At 38.9% G+C, this 17,257-nt stretch overlaps 1 protein-coding gene across 4 annotated transcripts; it reads left to right on the top strand.

Moving 5' to 3' along the window:
* The first annotated feature begins 1,554 nt into the window (after window positions 1-1,554).
* LOC133615952 (RNA-binding protein, mRNA-processing factor 2a) lies at window positions 1,555-17,041 on the top strand. 4 transcript variants are annotated; one of them, XM_061974865.2, is made up of 8 exons: window positions 1,555-2,077; window positions 5,884-5,961; window positions 9,732-9,770; window positions 9,929-9,991; window positions 10,872-11,022; window positions 11,383-11,534; window positions 13,973-14,045; window positions 16,396-17,041. In XM_061974865.2, the coding sequence occupies exons 1-7, from the start codon at window positions 2,015-2,017 to the stop codon at window positions 14,036-14,038; spliced, it is 612 nt and encodes a 203-aa protein (XP_061830849.1). In that variant the 5' UTR covers window positions 1,555-2,014; the 3' UTR covers window positions 14,039-14,045; window positions 16,396-17,041. The 4 variants fall into 4 exon arrangements, with proteins under 4 accessions (XP_061830849.1, XP_061830851.1, XP_061830848.1 ...); XM_061974867.2 differs by having other exon boundaries at window positions 1,558-2,077; window positions 11,383-11,519; XM_061974864.2 differs by having other exon boundaries at window positions 1,578-2,077; window positions 11,371-11,534.
* The last annotated feature ends 216 nt before the right edge of the window (window positions 17,042-17,257 follow it).

The following is a 17,257-nucleotide window of genomic DNA, read 5'->3' as shown; positions in this document are numbered from 1 at the left end:
TCTTGTGTATAGGGGCCCAGAATTTGGTGCTATAAGCCCATGCCTATTCATGTGTATACATATGTTTGTGCCAAAAAATTGTGACAAAGATTATTAATAATGTATTAAAATAATAATTGTAAGTCAAATAAATGATTATAAAGATCAGGGGTACCCCAAACTACGGCCCGTGGCCTGGATCCGGATCTGTATTTTACTGTATTTCACTATATTTGTATTGTCCAGGGTGTACCCCGCCTTCCGCCCGAATGCAGCTGAGATAGGCTCCAGCACCCCCCGCAACCCCTAAAAAGGGACAAGCGGTAGAAAATGGATGGATGGATGTATTGTGGGAGTAAATAAGTTTCAGTTTTTCCCCTCACCTTTTTGGATATGAAAAAGCTCATCGGCCGATAAATGCTTTAAAATGTAATATCGGAAATTATCGGTATTGTTTTTTTTATTATCGGTATCGGTTGTTGTTTTTTTTTGTTTTTGTTTTTGTTTTTTTAATTAAATCAACATAAAAAAACACAAGATACACTTACAATTAGTGCACTAACCCAAAAAACTCCCTCCCCAGTTTACACTCATTCACACTCATTCACACAAAAGGGTTGTTTGTTATTAATACTCTGGTTCCTACATTATATATCAATATACATCAATACAGTCTGCAAGGGATGCAGTCCGTAAGCACACATGATTGTGCGTGCTGCTGGTCCACTAATAGTACTAACCTTTAACAGTTAATTTTACTCATTTTCATCAAGTACTAGTTTCTATGTAACTGTTTTTATATTATTTACTTTCTTTTTTATTCAAGAAAATGTTCTTAATTTATTTATCTTATCTTATTTTTTTTATTTTTTTTTAAAAGGACCTTATCTTCACCATACCAGGTTGTCCAAATTAAACATAATAATGTGTTAATTCCACGACTGTATATATCGGTCTCGGTTGATATCATATCGGTAATTAACAGTTGGACAATATCGGCAAAAAAGCCATTATCGGACATCCCTAGTATGTATTGTTTTTCCATGAATAAGCGCAGAATATTAATAACTGAAGGAAACAACCCTTTTGTGTGATTGAGTGAGAATGAGTGCAAATGGGGCAGGGAGGGCTTTTGGGTTGGTGTACTAACTGTAAGTGTATCTTGTGTTTTTTTATGTTGATTTAATATAAATAAAATTTTAAAAAATTTAAAAATAAGCTCAGCTTCTTCCTACTCCTTTTCAGACGTGCTGTAATGAAACAACTGGAAATATGTGATGAATTGTATTGTATGCATGTTCGAAATAAACTGGAACTGAACTGAATTTAAATGCATTGTTTTTACTTAACTTACTTAAAGGTGATTTATTCTTGTTGTTGTTACTAATATAAGCAAAGGCGACCGTGAAAACACACAGAAAATACGTACAAAAAAACATTTTGCGCACTTATACTAATGGTTAGTGCGTACAGTACAATCACGTTGACTTACGCACTAAAAAGAAGTGTAAGTACGGAAGTGTGCGACTCGGGACTGCGAGTGTGCGGTAAGGCCGGGGGAGGGCCTGGGTCTTCCTGGCACAGCTGAGGCGGATCTCCAGCCTGATTACGTCCACATAATTGATGACCTAATTGAAGAGTGGGAGGAGGAGAAAAGTTAACTTGTTCCTCCTGCGCACACTTCCACAGCTGAGGGCATTGATGTGATCGCAGAGGCGTCCAGCGTTTTACTCGCACTTCTTCCCCCCATCTTTCACCCTCACACACGGAGCACAAATCCACTTTTTCACCTTAGCCGCGTTTCCTTTTTCTCTCTCACGCCCCCCTTTTTTCCCCTTCTTTTTTGGGGGAACATTTCCTCTCTCGAGGCACCAATTGTCTTCAGAAATATTAAAAGAGAACCCGTCACCGCCTCACCTCGCCACCTCAAGTTGAACGGTCTCCACCGGACTGTCACCGCAGCCGCAGCCCACTTTGGGGCACTCTCACCCGGCTCGCAAGCACTCGGCGCCGCGGCAGAAACGGCATCTTCAACATGAGCCTCAAAGCGGACACGGAGCCCAGCAGCAACAACAACAACGTCTCCATGGAGGAGGAGGTCAGCTTCACCCTTTTCATTAAATATTATTTCAATAAGGTTTCAACACTAATTTAAACTAACAATTGTTGCTTTAGTGTCCATTTGTCCAAGGGTTCCATTTTGTTTTTTGTTGACCCTTGGAAATATACTGACATTTAAATGTAATATATTTTACAGTATATTACACAATTTCATTTGTCCTATATTAGCCTTGTTAATGTACAAAATATATCAAAAGTGGCCACAGCATTATTTTATTTGTATGTTTGTGGGAAATAAACTCTAATAAAAAAATGTTCCTATAGCCACACACTTTTTTTTGACTATAGTCTATATTCTGAGTACCAGTGTCCTCTACAGTGGGCGTTTTTTCTTTTTCATTTGTAAGTTACAAAAAAAGAGCAGTATGCAAAACATAATTGTCCACTGTAAAGGATGCTGTTTCTTTTGTTTTTGTTTTTTTAGAACTGAGGGTGTACAAAGTACACCCTCAGTTTTTTTTTTTTTTTTAATGCAGGGTGTTTGTGGGAAATAAACTAATAGAAAAATGTTCCTATAGCCGCTTTTTTTGTGACTAGTCTATATTCTGCTGAATTCCAGCGTCCTCTACAGTGGACATTTTTTCTTTTTCATTTGTCAGTTACAAAAAGTGCAGAATGCAAAACACAATTATCCACTGCAGAGGATGCTGTTTCTTTTGTTTTTGTTTTTTTAGAACTGAGGGTGTACAAAGTCTGGCCTATTAAGGCAATTTTTCAATGGCAAGCCTTTTTTTATTTTCAAAAGTAGAGTTCATTATCGATGAGCTAAGTTCGACAATAGACATTTCCTATGGCACCCATTATAAAATGCCGATATGTTCAGATGGCTAATATTTCGCTTAAATTGGATTCGTTTTTTGCATCTTTATTGTACCGAAAGTGGCCCAAGCATTCCCTTTGTGCATCATTCTGTGGGAGAAAAATGTTCTTCGCTACACATACTGCAATAAAACTAATTTCATGATGCCTATAGTTTTCATTAGAACATTGATTTTAGGAAATAATTGTTGGATTATTGACTAGTTTAGATTCATACAAACGGTGTCCTCTGCAGTGGACATTTTTGTTTTGTCATGTCATTTGTCAGAGTTGGCAAAAAAGCACTGTTATTCAAAACACAAATGTCCACTGCAGAGGACACATGTTCTTAAAAGGCTATATATAGAATAGGAGTGTGCAAAGTGCAGCCCAGGGGCCATTTTTGGACGTCAACCCTGTATATATAAAAAAAGTTCATTATCGATGAGCTAAGTTAGATTATACACATTTCCTTTGCGACCCATAATAAAATGCCAATATGTTCTGATGGCTAATATTTCGCATACATTGGATTGGTTTTTAGCATCTTTATTAGTTAGAAGTTATGCATCAGTCTGTGGGAGAAAAATAAACTAGTATAGAAAAATGTTCTTCGCTACACATACTACAATAAAACTAATTTCATGATACCTATAGTTTTCATTAGAACATTGGTTTTAGGAAATAATTGTTTGCTTGACTAGTTTAGATTCATACAAACGGTGTCCTCTGCAGTGGACATTTTTGTTTTGGGTTCGCATCATTCGTCAGAGTTGGAAAAATAGCACTGTTATTCAAAACACAAATGTCCACTGCAGAGGCCACTGGTTCTTAGAGGGCTATATATAGAACATAAGTGTGCAAAGTGCAGTCCAGGGGCCATTTTTGGACATCAACACTTTATTTAAAAAAAGTTAATTATCGATGAGCTAAGTTAGATAATGCACATTTCCTATGCTACCCATAATAAAATGCCAACATGTTCAGATGGCTAATATTTCGCATACATTAGATTGGTTTTTAGCATCTTTATTGTACCAAAAGTGGCCCGAGCATTCCCTTTATGCATCAGTCTGTGGGAGAAAAATAAACTAGTATAGAAAAGTGTTCTAAGCTACACATACTGTAATAAAACTAATTTCATGATAACTATAGTTTTCATTGGAACATTGATTTTAGGAAATATTTGTTGGATTATTGACTAGTTTAGACATCTCGTTTTGGGTTCACGTCATTTGTCAGTTGGCAAAATAGCACTGGTATTTAAAACACAAATGTCCACTGCAGAGGACGCTGGTTCTTAGAGGGCTATATATAGAACAGGGGTGTGCAAAGTGCAGCCCAGGGGCCATTTTTGGACGTTTTTAGTTTTTCTGGATATGGGCCCGCCCTGGAAAAACATCCCTGGTATAAAATATAAAGAGCAACACAACAATAAAACAAAACTGTTTGACTTTTTTTCAACAATTTCCATCCCAAGATGCAGTCATTTGTTTTGAAAGACTTTTAAAACTTTTTTTTTTATGTTGACAAGTCTAAATATTTTTTTCGAGTGTTGTCTTTTTCCAGCTGCTATAATTTGTCTTTGTGGCCAGCTAAGTTTTCCTGACGAATGACTCCTTAAGGAGACCCAGTGAGGGGGGTGTCCTGTGCCCTTTTGTTGCTCCTTTGTTCATTATCTCTGTCAAAGTTTGTGTACTCGCTCGCCTCCTCGACTAATTTCCTCTCTGCCAAAGATCAGGAAGGGGGGACTATAAGCTGCTTTTGCAAATCTGTCCAAAAAAATTTAACTACTTTATGGTTTTTGTGGTTGAATATTACATCACTCGCTATAGTAAGAAAAAAGCAGTATGGTATTTCCAGCTTTTCTGCCTTTTTTCTCCATGTTCAGGAAAAATGGCCTAGTGGCGGCAGTGTCGGGGCCGTTTGTCAGAGGAAGGAAATAGTGTCACGCTGTGCACTCTTGTCCAGCGCTGTTCCTCTGGCAGCCCCATTGTAGACGCGGCCTCCTCGCCAGCTGAGAACTAATGGGCCCCGGTCTGCTCCGTTTGTTTCCACGGCCGCGCAGGGCTGCACACGGCGTCGGCCCTCATTGAGCGAGTCATGCACAACCAGGGGTCCTCAGCAGGATCTTGTTTTTCTTTGCTCATTTTAGGGAGGCTTTCTTTACTGTTAATGGATGACCTGCTTTTCAACATTTTCCAACCGAGAGGTCAGGACGTACCTAATTAGAGTGATATTTTGCCAACAATGGAATCACTCTAGGGCAATGCAATAATTGATTTAAAATGTCCATCATACGTCATGTAACTAAAGTCTTGTATTGTAAAATGGCGCAATGAGCAGTGAAGCACAAAATGTTTAAAAATATTATGGCTACATAAAATGCTTTCTTTTTTTAATTCAGCGTTGATTGTACAGACGGTAATAAGATTTGAATCATATTAGTCAGACAGTATGATTTTTGTGTTGCTACTGTAACAAGGGTGTTGCCATGCCCCTCCCTAAGTGGTATCGCTCGCACATGGATGATCGTGTGGGCCCTGTTTTGTGTGAAGTGCATGTAAAATATGCGCTTCATATAAAATTGTACCGCAAACTTATTCCTAGACCCTTCCTGTTCCGTCACTGATAGGATATAATGACACATTTCCCTGGAGATTCTCATGCATTAAATACATGTCTTTATTAAAGTGTGAAAACAAATAATGGAGGGTGGGGGGAGTGCATGCAAACACAATTCTGCTTAGGGCCCCATTTTAGCCAGGGGTGGCCCTGGTTATCACCATTTGTCCCACTTAGTACCAAGAGGTCACCAAATTACAATGGCTGTGAGAAAAATCCAATGTTGTGCTTATTCTAATTACAGAGTAATCCAAAATAAAGTTGGTTTTATTTGGCTAGTAAAAGATGTCACTCTAGTGAATATTAAATTGACACCTTATGTAGAAAACAAAGCTTGACGGTGTAAACTGTTCATTTCAGGTACGGACGTTGTTCGTCAGTGGCCTACCAGTCGATATCAAACCACGGGAGCTGTACCTTCTCTTCAGGCCATTTAAGGTATAGTATGTTACGGCACTCAAGGGGAAATGTTTGTGCACTAAAACATTTTCTGACTGTTTAATTTCAGCATCAGGTCTACCACAAATAATGAATAAAGCCTCTTTTGAACATTGTAGCTGAAATCAAACAATCTCCCTGTTAATGAGTCTGAATATTTGCATATATGGAAATGAGGCCACATCATTGTTCGTCCAGGGCTGCGGACTCTACGGTTCATAAACACCCCTCCCACTCGTGTCCTAACTAACCAAATTGGAAGTGGTATCGCTCGCACATGGATGATCGTGTGGAATGTGTAAATGAGTAGCCCTCGCCACTGACCACCCAACCCCGTGTGTGTGACCCAACTTCCCCATCGTTTTCCTTCCTGAAGTGAGCGTTCAAACATTGTAAAATGACTTAAATGTTTTTTGTTGCCCGTGCTGACACTGTTGCTGTGCGCTCGCTGCTTGGTAGGAACGTTGTGTGCGGGGGGCTTTAAGCACCTATTCAGGTTTCTTGCCTTTTTTCTTCACGTTTGCACACCACAGCCTCGGGAGTAAAATGAACACTATCAACACAAAACATAACTGATCTAATAAAAGCACAGAATCGGAACTTATGGAAACTTGTCATGTGGAGCAAGATGAAATAGTTGTAAGTGCCAGCACCTTGATAAAGGTGAGAAACACTTTTAGAACTCAATAAAAAAAACTTTTAGCAACATATGTAGGCGGTATCAACTTCACTTTCTACTCATTAGCCCAAAAAGAGTCTTCCATAACAGTAAAAGTAATGTGAAATGGGCTGTTTGTAACTTGATCAGTTACTTTTTTTAAACAAACAAGACTACTTGCTGGCTTATGTTACCTGTAGGGGTTAAATGGAACATATTTTTAATGTCTATTTTTCTCAATTACTTATACATCCATCCATTTTCTACCCCTTTTATATCTAAATAAATTACTTTCAACTTGTCATCGTTGTCTGGTATACATGTAGGGAGTGTGCACTTTGACAAAAGCAGTCTGAAAAAAGCGACAATTTTCAGTCATGTTAATAGCTCATTTTTGCTATTCAATCTGCTATTGGCTATCACACAAAGCTAATACAGGTGTCAAGTGCAGGCATAGTCAATGTCAGGTGCTGAAAGCCGAGAGAGGGCGGGATATAATGCTTAAAATACATTAATTTGGCGCCGAGGAATTTTCATGTAAAGATTGCAAACAGCCCATTTTCAAATATCCATTTCATTTGTATGTCACATCCAAATGAATTTTGTGGCGTAGCCCAGGGATCAATGCTGGGACCAAATTTGTTCAATCTCCATGTAAATGACATCTGAAGTCACAAAGGACTTAAAGTTAGAATTTGCAGATGATACAACAGCATTTTGTTAGGAAAAAACACACACAAGCTAATGCAAATAGTAGGAGAGAAGGTGAAACACAAACAGGCAGAGTAGATATCAAGAAGGTAAAAATCTAATTTCAAAGTGTAAAATCTCAAGAATATACTAAGGTGGCAAGAAATTTAAATCCTGAACAAAGCTAAATACGATCAGTCCATATACTCTACTGCTCGCTAGCATTACTATATCTGAGTGTAGAAATATGGGGATATAACTACAAAAGTATGCTTCATTCACTAACCGTGGTCCAGAAGGTCAGCTAGAGCAGTGAGAAGCAAACTTTTTTCACCAATTACCACCTCAGGAAAAACTTGGCTCTCCAAGTATCATCATCATGACCAACATTAAAATACAGTAGCGTAGTAGGCCTAAGTATTCATTAAAACAAGGCAGAGGTTTTATTTAGTTAACAAATATTTTATATTTTTGGCCATTAACATTAGTTTGTAAAGTAACGTGTTTGAATATAGGAAAATAAACACTGCACTTTAATCAAGTGATTCTTTAACGTACCACAGTTCAAGGATCACTGAGCCAGCGTAATGTATACCAGAACATCCAAATCCTTTAATTCAATCACATTTCAATGATTTGGTGCATTTGCAAACACCTAAAATTATGTACGAAGCAAACTATAACCTGCTATCCAACAGTGTGTACGACTATTAACAAAAGAGAAATATAACCTTAGGGCGGTGTGGCTCATTTGGTAAAACCGCTATGCCAGCAACATGAGGGTTCCAGGTTCAGTTTCAGCTTCTGCCATCCTAGTCCCTGTTGTTTTTGGGCAAGACACTTTACCCACCTGCTTCCAGTGCCACCCACACTTGTTTAAAAGTAGTGTAAAGATGTAGATAATGGGTATCACTATGTAAAGTGATTTTTCTCTATAGGACAGAGCTATAGATATAATTCACTTCACCCTGGAGAAAAAATGTACGTGTATGCACAAGCAACACTAAAAACCTTTGTGTATCATCCGTATGTGGAATGGATTAAGCTGTGAAGTCAAAATACTAAAATGATTCAGTTAAGGAAACTGTTCAAACTCAATTTATCAGGATTGTTTTCCTTGTACTTCTAAGTTTTTCATAGTTTACCATGTATTCAATCCTTTTTAATCTCATGTGAATCAGAATTTAGTTTTTTTATGAACCTGTATTTAATTTATTACAAATTGAGCACAGGAAGTAAACAAATGTATAAAAGAAAAATTGCCGGAAAAGGGGTATGATTAAATAAACTCTGCTCTTTTCTTTTCGGACATGTCATGATAAACTGGAAATGTTATAAATTATATTGTAAATCAATGTATGTTCGAAATAAATGATAGCGAAACAACTCACTGTAAAATGGTAGATATTTAAGTATATTAAACGCATTACTTTTTATTTATATGGAGCAAAATTTGTTTTAGTCTGAACTTAATACATTTGGTCCGTTATCTGGTAGATCCCTAAATCTAAAAGTATCACATGATTTTGTTTTTTATACATTTAAAACACTTCTTTGGATGAACAATGTGGCCTCATTTCCATATGCAAATATTCAGACTCTTTAACAGGCGAATTGTTTGATTCCAGCTACATTTAAAACCAATGGTGGTTCTCTGGTCAACAATTTTGCATAGATTGTTTTACAAACCATCTTCAAACTGCTTCCTGACCGTCCCTTCAATATTCGTTGTTTTGGGGGCCGTCTTATGTTTTGCTCCACTTCAACGGTTTTCTCCCCATCATCCATGTTGTAGTTTGGTTTTCCATATCAAGTCTACTGACAGAAGTTAAAACCGTACACTATTTTGTTTTAGAAATGGCAACAGCGTAGGATGCATGTGCACGTACGAGCCAGTCTGCCCCGCAAGAGGATGGAGGAAAAAGAAGAAACTTATTGACTACAGTGACAGACTCGCAAAAAGCTCTTGGTTAAAATTGTACCTTTTTATATGGAGATATCCGTTGATAAAACGTCACAAGTTAAGCAAATTCCAAAGAGCTCGTTTGAAGAAAGTATGAAGGAAGACAAGATTGTTTTATAAATATCTCTGCCATGCCTCTATGGTTTCATTTAACATTTTTGGGACTTATGCAGATCCCAAATGCACAAACCGGTACCAATGCGCAAGAAAGGTTGGTTTTGTATAATAAGTCCCCTTTAAGACCCTGCATAATTTACGGCACACAGTAATTTGTGGGTGGGGAAAATGTTTGACTTAATTTTAGTGTTACAAATGCAGCAGGAGCCATGCTGGCTGCCGACTGATCTCCAGCTGATGGCTCAACGAAGCAGGTCTCTCTTCCTTTGGCGAGAAGCGTTCATGCCTGACTTCCTGCATGTGACTCCACGGTATATAATTGGCTGTCTTTCTTCTCCGCAGGGTTATGAAGGGTCACTGATTAAGTTAACATCAAAACAGGTGAGATCTTCCGTCCACGCAAGGAACTGTTGATGCTAAAACACTGCTTCTTCATCGTAATGCCATTGTAGTTTCATATGATTTTCAATGCTTATTTCACACCTTTTTTTTTTCTCCGAGATGTTTGGTTGACTGTCGGTTTTTCCGTTGTCTTCCAGCCTGTTGGGTTTGTAACCTTTGACAGCCGGTCTGGAGCTGAGGCTGCAAAAAATGCTCTAAATGTAAGCACATTTCTGATTAATGCACGCACGTTTTGCTATCCCTTTATTTGTGCTCTAACAAACATTGGGAGTGTTTGTTTACTGGGCGGGGAAAAAATCCTCTACCGTCAATTACCAAGTCAACTCTTTCTGTCTTCTCATAATTCAATGGCAGGGACTTTTTTGGAAAACGACGACAATCCTGTAGCATTACGGTAGTTTACTTTGACCTTGATACACATCCATTTTTTTAGTCTGGTGTAGCTTTCCTCATTTTGCATATCACTGCTTTACTATGAGACTTGTGCTAAAGCCACGTTTTAGTGTTTTTTGGACACATCTCCAGTAGTGTAACCCTATTTTTTTCCACCAGTAGGCCTAACACTCTTATAGCCTAGACTTCCTTATGAGCATCACTTCTGTAGACACACCAGCAGCACACACAAATACACAGACTCCAAAATACTTCTCACTTGCATGTGGGCACAGCGCTTAGGGCACAAGAACACAAGCAGTGTAAAACCACTCCAAAAAAAAATGCTACTAAAGTCTTGTCATCGGCCCTTTTCCTCGTCTCTCTCTCCTCCTGGCTTGTTGCGGTAGGATAAAGTCCTTCGATCGTATGAGCTCACGATTTCATTGAGGAAGAAGAGATGAAGCCATGTTGAAATACTTGAGATATACATCCTTTCCCCCCCAAACTGTTTTGCTGGAATGGAGGCAGTCGAGAGGAAGTGGGTGTATTCTTCCAATCTGCAGGACAGAGAGGTTCAAAGGGTACATCCTGAGTATTGAAACATGGCTGTAGGAAAGGACACGGTGCAAGACTAAGAAGTACAGCCCCTTAAACTTAGCCCACCTCCTTTACCATCCAATGTCCTCCCCTCCGTCTCTCCCTCAGGGCATCCGTTTTGACCCCGAAAGCCCACAGACCCTGCGCTTAGAGTTTGCTAAAGCCAACACGAAGATGGCAAAGAGTAAGCTGATGGCCACACCGAACCCCACAAATATCCACCCCGCTCTAGGAGCACACTTCATTGCACGGGACCCATGTAAGTTGTACGGCTGCACCACTCTAGGCTCTCTCATTCACTCTCACTTGGGCAGTGCCGAACAAATCAGTCTTGTATGTTCTGGATTTACTGACTGAGGTCAAAGTGTATCTAACAAAAATCTAACCCACCCCGCACATGCATGCATCATCTCGATTCTTCAGCCGCTTTGCTTCTTTCCAGAGAGGAATTAACTTTGTGTTGACACATTTACATGATGGGGGTTATGCATTTGGTCAAATGGGTGTACATGAAGTATTCAACAAGATTACTTATTGAAAGTGCAAACATCAATATTCAAGAATAGAACTTGGTCAGCTTTCTTTCCACATGCCCTATGATTCCTAGATGACCTGACAGGGGCGGCACTGATCCCGGCCTCCCCAGATGCCTGGACCCCTTACCCGCTCTACACAACCGAGTTGACCCCCGGCCTTCCTCATGCGGCCTTCACGTACCCGGCGGCTGCAGCCGCTGCCGCAGCCCTCCACGCCCAGGTGAGGGACCAACCGGTGTGTCTCTTTCCTATCTTACATGTTTCCTTTTTCCTACATTTACTGTATGTTTGCTTGTTTTCCTAATTAGCGAACATACAGTATAGAACCACGGCTGTTTTTTTAATAATGAGGTCTTAGATTTAAAATAATAAAAAAATCTAAGCTTTTTCTCTTTTGGACGGTGACTAAGTTTATGTGCACACAATATTACTGTAATAACCGGAATACTACAAATTAGGTAGATAGCCACAATTGACATGGGTCAATTCAGAGACCACCAATAGCAGAAAAACATGAGTAATTGAGAAGCAAATAAAAATGTTTTGACTCACGGCTCGCTCCTCCAAACCCTATTACGCCCTGAGATTGGTAGGTCGTGAGTTCAAACCCCGGCCGAGTCATACCAAAGACTATAAAAACGGGACCCATTACCTCCCTGCTTGGCACTCAGCATCAAGGGTTGGAATTGGGGGGTTCATCACCAAAATGATTCCCGAGTGCGGCCACCGCTGCTGCTCCCCTCACCTCCCAGAGGGTGGAACAAGGGATGAGTCAAATGCAGAGGGTAATTTCACCACATCTAGTGTGTGTGTGACTATCAGTGGTACTTTAACTTTAACTATACCAACTAGACATTGATGTGTTCCTCCAGTTTAGTATTACTTGCAAAAAAATAATTAGATTAAGCTCCTGAACACTCTTTAATTGCTATTGTTCACTTGTGATGAAGGGAGCAAAATGCCTTATAGAATCCTGGTTTAAGCCCTTAATATTCATTAAACATCTTAAATGCAATTACATTTTAAAAATGTATAAATATTCACTAATCAATAAATGATGAAAGAAATATGTCTAGCCTTTTTCCTGGTCAACAGGTTAGCACTAAATGAAATCAAGCTTTATTCTTAAAGCACTTTTCGTACATAAAATAAATGAATGGTGCTTTACAAACAACGCCCCGATGACCCACTTCACCCCATCACCAGACATGCTCAAACACACACAAATTAATGCATGACTGAGTACAGAGGAGCCAGGTGAGGGAACACAATCACAGAGCGTCTACACCAGTAGGTCACCAGATCACGGCCACCACAAAGCAACCCCCTGCAAACAAGCAATACAATCCATCTGTAGTGGGCCCACCTATCTCCCTCTAAAGCTGCGAGTGGGGGTACACTTACCGCTCGGTCATGTGATCTAATCCATGTCAACATTATGATGTACAATCATTAATTTGGGTTCGCCTCGCAAATGATCACATTACATATTTATAAATTGCTGACTTATGGTGATTAAGTTTTCTGCAGGAAAATATCTATCCATTTTCATATTAAAAAAATGACAAAATCCAAATTTGCAAGAATCCACTCTTTCCCGAAAACTTGCATCCACAAGCAATTAGAATATTTCGTGTTGGTGACTTCATGAAATCAAAACTCATAAATTCCACCAAAAATTAGACCTTGAGAATGAAATGCTTGTCATTGGTTCATTTTGTATTTGCCCATAGTTCTATACGAACTTGCAGATTGTGCTGATTTAGTTTTTTGTGGCTAATCAATTGGGTATCCACAAGGGCACAGTAAAAAAATAAATGAAGTGCTTACATTTTGTAAGCTATTATCTTCCAGTTATTTAAAATAGTTTCCATTTATTTTATACCCAAAAAACTACTGTAATCTGGGCAGTGAGTTTGCACAATGCCTATTTAATATTCTGGTGGCGAGCATTTTCAAATGACATATTTACATGAGCCTATATTCAGATTTAAAGTCCTATGCCAGGGGTCAAAAGATTACCTATATACGGAATTAACAATCAGTCTAAAGTTTAAATATAGGAATATTGTGTGCATAGAATCCTAGTGAATAGCCACCTATACCTGGTGCACTCTGTAGTCCAGTTTCAAAATGACTTGGTACAAAAAACCCACAAACTTTCTGAATTGTAAGGGGAGAGCTGTGTGAATTTTTTTTAAAAACGTTAGTCATGGGCAGACTTTAGGGAACAATGGCCATAGGAAATATCTCATTAGGTCATTTCGAGTTCATTGTTATCTTGTAAGAGCACAAGAATGCTACATCACAAAGCACTTTGACATAGGCCTTTTTGCCTTGGACCTGTGGCACAGGAATGCAAAGTATTTGCTCGGAGAAATACTCCTGGCCTGATGTAGCCAAAAACTGTGCTGGGCGGGGATGGGCTTTTTAATTAGAATCTGACATTCTCCACCAAAATGCTGATAACATTTTGGCTACATTAAGTTGTCTGGCTATGTCATGGCTTCTGCCTTTTTTTTGTGGAAGGTGGCCTCATTCTGTCATAGGTTTGGAAACTTGTACATTGTTGCAGAAGTTCAAAAGTAGATTTAAATAATGGAGAAAATCCCCAGAACTAAGTGTTTAAGCTCTGAAACCTCATTTTGGTCATGACTGTTTGTGTTTCTTTAGATGCGCTGGTACCCTACTCCTTCTGAGACTTCCCAGCCTGGATGGAAGTCCCGGCAGTTTTGTTAGATATTTAGTGAGTAATCTTTAATCCAATGAGTGTTTATTTAGATCATCCACCTCCCGCTCAATGCTACCTTGATCTTGTGAAAATGTTAACTTTATAGAACATTGCAATGTTTACCTGCAAAAATGTCAACACAAATCAAAATGAGGGCGACTGTATTTGCAGAACTTTGGATAAATTGGGTCTCTACCGTTTCTTATTTATTTATTTTGTACATAAGCTTGGTCTCTCTCAAAATGTTTTTCCACAAGTCCAGTCTTGTATTTAAGACTTAAAAATGATGCCTTTCTGGCCAATTTGACCCCATGGTACAGTAGATGCCATCAAGTAAGAACAAAAGGTAGGCTGTCAAAGGACAGTTTAAGACACTAGCTAGAAATATTTAAGACTATTGGACGTTCAACTGAAATTTCAGGATGAAGATTAAACTTTCATAGGTGATCTTGATTTGAACTTTTCTAAACTTTTAAATGCAGATGTTCAATGTTCCACTAATTTGCTGTCATAGCAGGCGACTGGATTTTTACAGAAAAGACCGTTTTTTTTTGTCCTCTGTTGAAACCTGCTGATACCATAAGCTCATAGGCCACCTGAGAACATCCTATTTAAAACCTTAACAATGGCAAGGCACTGTATCAATTGTTGGGTGTCATCTTGGTCTCATGTCACTAGCATGATGGACAGGACTGTTTAAATTAGGTGTCAAATTATCACATTACGATGAATCATATTTAGCTAGTTTTTAATCATGTTAATCTAATTCTTTAATCTCCAACTTTACTGTTACTGTATGCCTGCGAGTTGTTTTGCCCTCTTGTGCTTGACTGAGGGCAATGAAACTCTGTAGCCACAGCGAAAAAGAGGTGTCACTCTGTCACGAGATATGGCCGGTGATGTTGGCGTCTTTAGTAGGGATAGGATGGATTATATCTTACAGATAAAGCTGGAAAATTTAATCAAATTTTGATTTCAATCATGGCTTCCCACGGTCATGAACCTAATCGAAAAAACAATTCTTGTGCCATGCATGCACATTTCTGAGCTTGACAATGAAATGGAGAAAGATCAAGTTTTCCAAAAGTTTGAGATCACCGTAGTTGCCACTTTTTTACAGCACCTAATCAGTAATCACTGAACTTGACAAAAGTGAGGCCTTAGGATTTCCGCGTTCACGTAACCGCAGACGGAATCACAGAAATGGCCAATAAAACGGACTCCGCTGTGAAAAGCAAAACAGGGAAGTCAGTATAAATGTGAGTGAAATGTCATTGAGATTTAACACTTGTTTGGGGAAAATGTGTCCGGCATCAGTCATTCATCCCTGAAACACTCAACCGCCCCGCCCTAAACAATGTCTGCTCGAGACGGCCACTTGAAACCACTAAACTAGGAGGCTAAAGCTAGCAAGAACAATTCATACACTCTCAATACATCTCATCTGCTTCTGTTGTGGTGAACGACATCGACGTAACAAATCAATGTACAAATTGGACAGTAGTCACAACTTGAGGGTTTCTCTTTTTTTAAACAGCTTCAAGTAGTCTCCTTACTGGAGACGGCGTGGTGCTGTTGGGAGAGTGGCCGTGCCAGCGACCTGAGGGTTCCTGGTTCGATCCCTACCTTCTACCAACCTCGCCATACGTCTTTGAGCAAGACCTTGCTCCTGGTGGGTCGTGGTTAGCACCTTGCAAGGCAGCTCCCGCCATCAGTGTGTGAATGTGGAAATAGTGTCAAAGCGCTTTGAGTACCTTGAAGGTAGAAAAGCGCTATACAAGTATAACCCATTTACTCATTAAGCTCAGAACCGCACCCCCACCCCTTCACAATAAAAGCGCTGTGCAAAACATCTGTGTTAAAAAGGTTTCATAAAAGCACCTTACACAAGCATGATGTACTTAAAACACTTGATACCTTTACACAATTGTTGTGCTTTGACTTAAAATACTGGTCACAATTGTCCAGAGATGTATTGTACCAATAAAAGGCATTTTCGCATTTAACATTCTAATAAATGTTATTAATGACACAAACACACTATGGTGGTGAAGAAAGTGTAAAAGATAAACGTAATTCCAAATTAAAACAGGAAAAACTTAGGGTTTTTTTTATATTGCTACTGTTATTTTACATGTGATTTATTCTTTTTTAAATTATATTTAAAGTTGCGTTTCGGTGCTACGGTTTTCAAATTATTGAATAATCGTATCATGATTTCATTGTCAATCAAAATGATCGTGATTATTTTTGCCATAATCGTCCAGCTATACAAATAGTGTAAAATAATCAATTTCTTATCAGTGTGTTTGTATAAGTTTGAATGTCTTGTCATTGGAATAACAATGTTCCTTGTTCTCCGCAGGTCTCTGGAAACCACACTTTTGTCCAGTTAAAGTGAGGTTTGCCAAGCTCTTTGTTAATTTAATCAGGTTTATTTAATGGACAAATGTGCATTAGGAACAGTATTTATGTCTTCCCAATTGTGTCTGGGGGGAGTTAAACCATCTTGCTGTCGACAATCACCCATCGTGGTACCATCTCAGCACTCGATAAACTCGTGTTAGGCCCTTCAAAGCTCCTTGGACCGTCGTTGCTGAGGAAAACCAACACCTTGAAGTCCTTGTACAGCTATAGTCTGTGGCCGCGTAAGGTTTAGATGTGTGATGTTGCATGTTCAAGTCTTTCTGGCATGAATTTAGAACAGAAGTCTGTGTATCCTGTTTTTCCCTAGTACCTGTGTTGCCTCTTTAACTTTTTGGTCAAGACAGCGAAATGTTTTTGTTTTTTTTCTTGTAGCGCCTTGGTCTTACCTTCTGTCAAAGCTTGGTTGTTCAGTCGATGGCTTATCTCGCATGGACCTTGTGAAGGTGTCCCCATGTTCATGACAATCCCTACGCTCATATCAGTTTGAGCAAAATAAAGTACTTTATTTAGTATTTTTGTACTTATTATTTTTTGCGTATTGTGTATTTGTCTTTTTGTGCAACTAAATGAACATGTATAAGTTGGATGTTTAGTCGTGTCTCATATTTTGGTGTTGAGTTTTGATCCTATAATCCTGTTTAAATAGTTTTAGAGGAAGAAAAGTGCAATTTGTTTAAATGGGAAGTAGGTGTCTGTCAAAAAAATAAAAAAATCAGAACGTGGCGTTTGCCATTCTGCTAAAAATGATTGCTGTAAAACGATCTTTCAGAATGTGAAACTGGACTACAAACAAAGGGTTG

This window comes from Nerophis lumbriciformis, linkage group LG15 (genome assembly GCF_033978685.3).
Source record: "Nerophis lumbriciformis linkage group LG15, RoL_Nlum_v2.1, whole genome shotgun sequence".
NCBI lineage: Eukaryota > Metazoa > Chordata > Actinopteri > Syngnathiformes > Syngnathidae > Nerophis > Nerophis lumbriciformis.
Note: the sequence above shows the minus strand (reverse complement) of the source record. Positions and strands in the feature narration are given on the sequence as shown.

What these genes read in the sequence shown, in the direction of transcription:
- LOC133615952 (XM_061974864.2), top strand. Translation starts at nt 2,015, where the DNA reads ATGAGCCTCAAAGCGGACACGGAGCCCAGCAGCAACAACAACAACGTC. An exon ending in CTGCAAAAAATGCTCTAAAT is followed by an intron (nt 9,992 to 10,871) that starts GTAAGCACATTT and finishes TCTCTCCCTCAG; the next exon opens with GGCATCCGTTTTGACCCCGA. An exon ending in CTTCATTGCACGGGACCCAT is followed by an intron (nt 11,023 to 11,370) that starts GTAAGTTGTACG and finishes TATGATTCCTAG; the next exon opens with ATGACCTGACAGGGGCGGCA.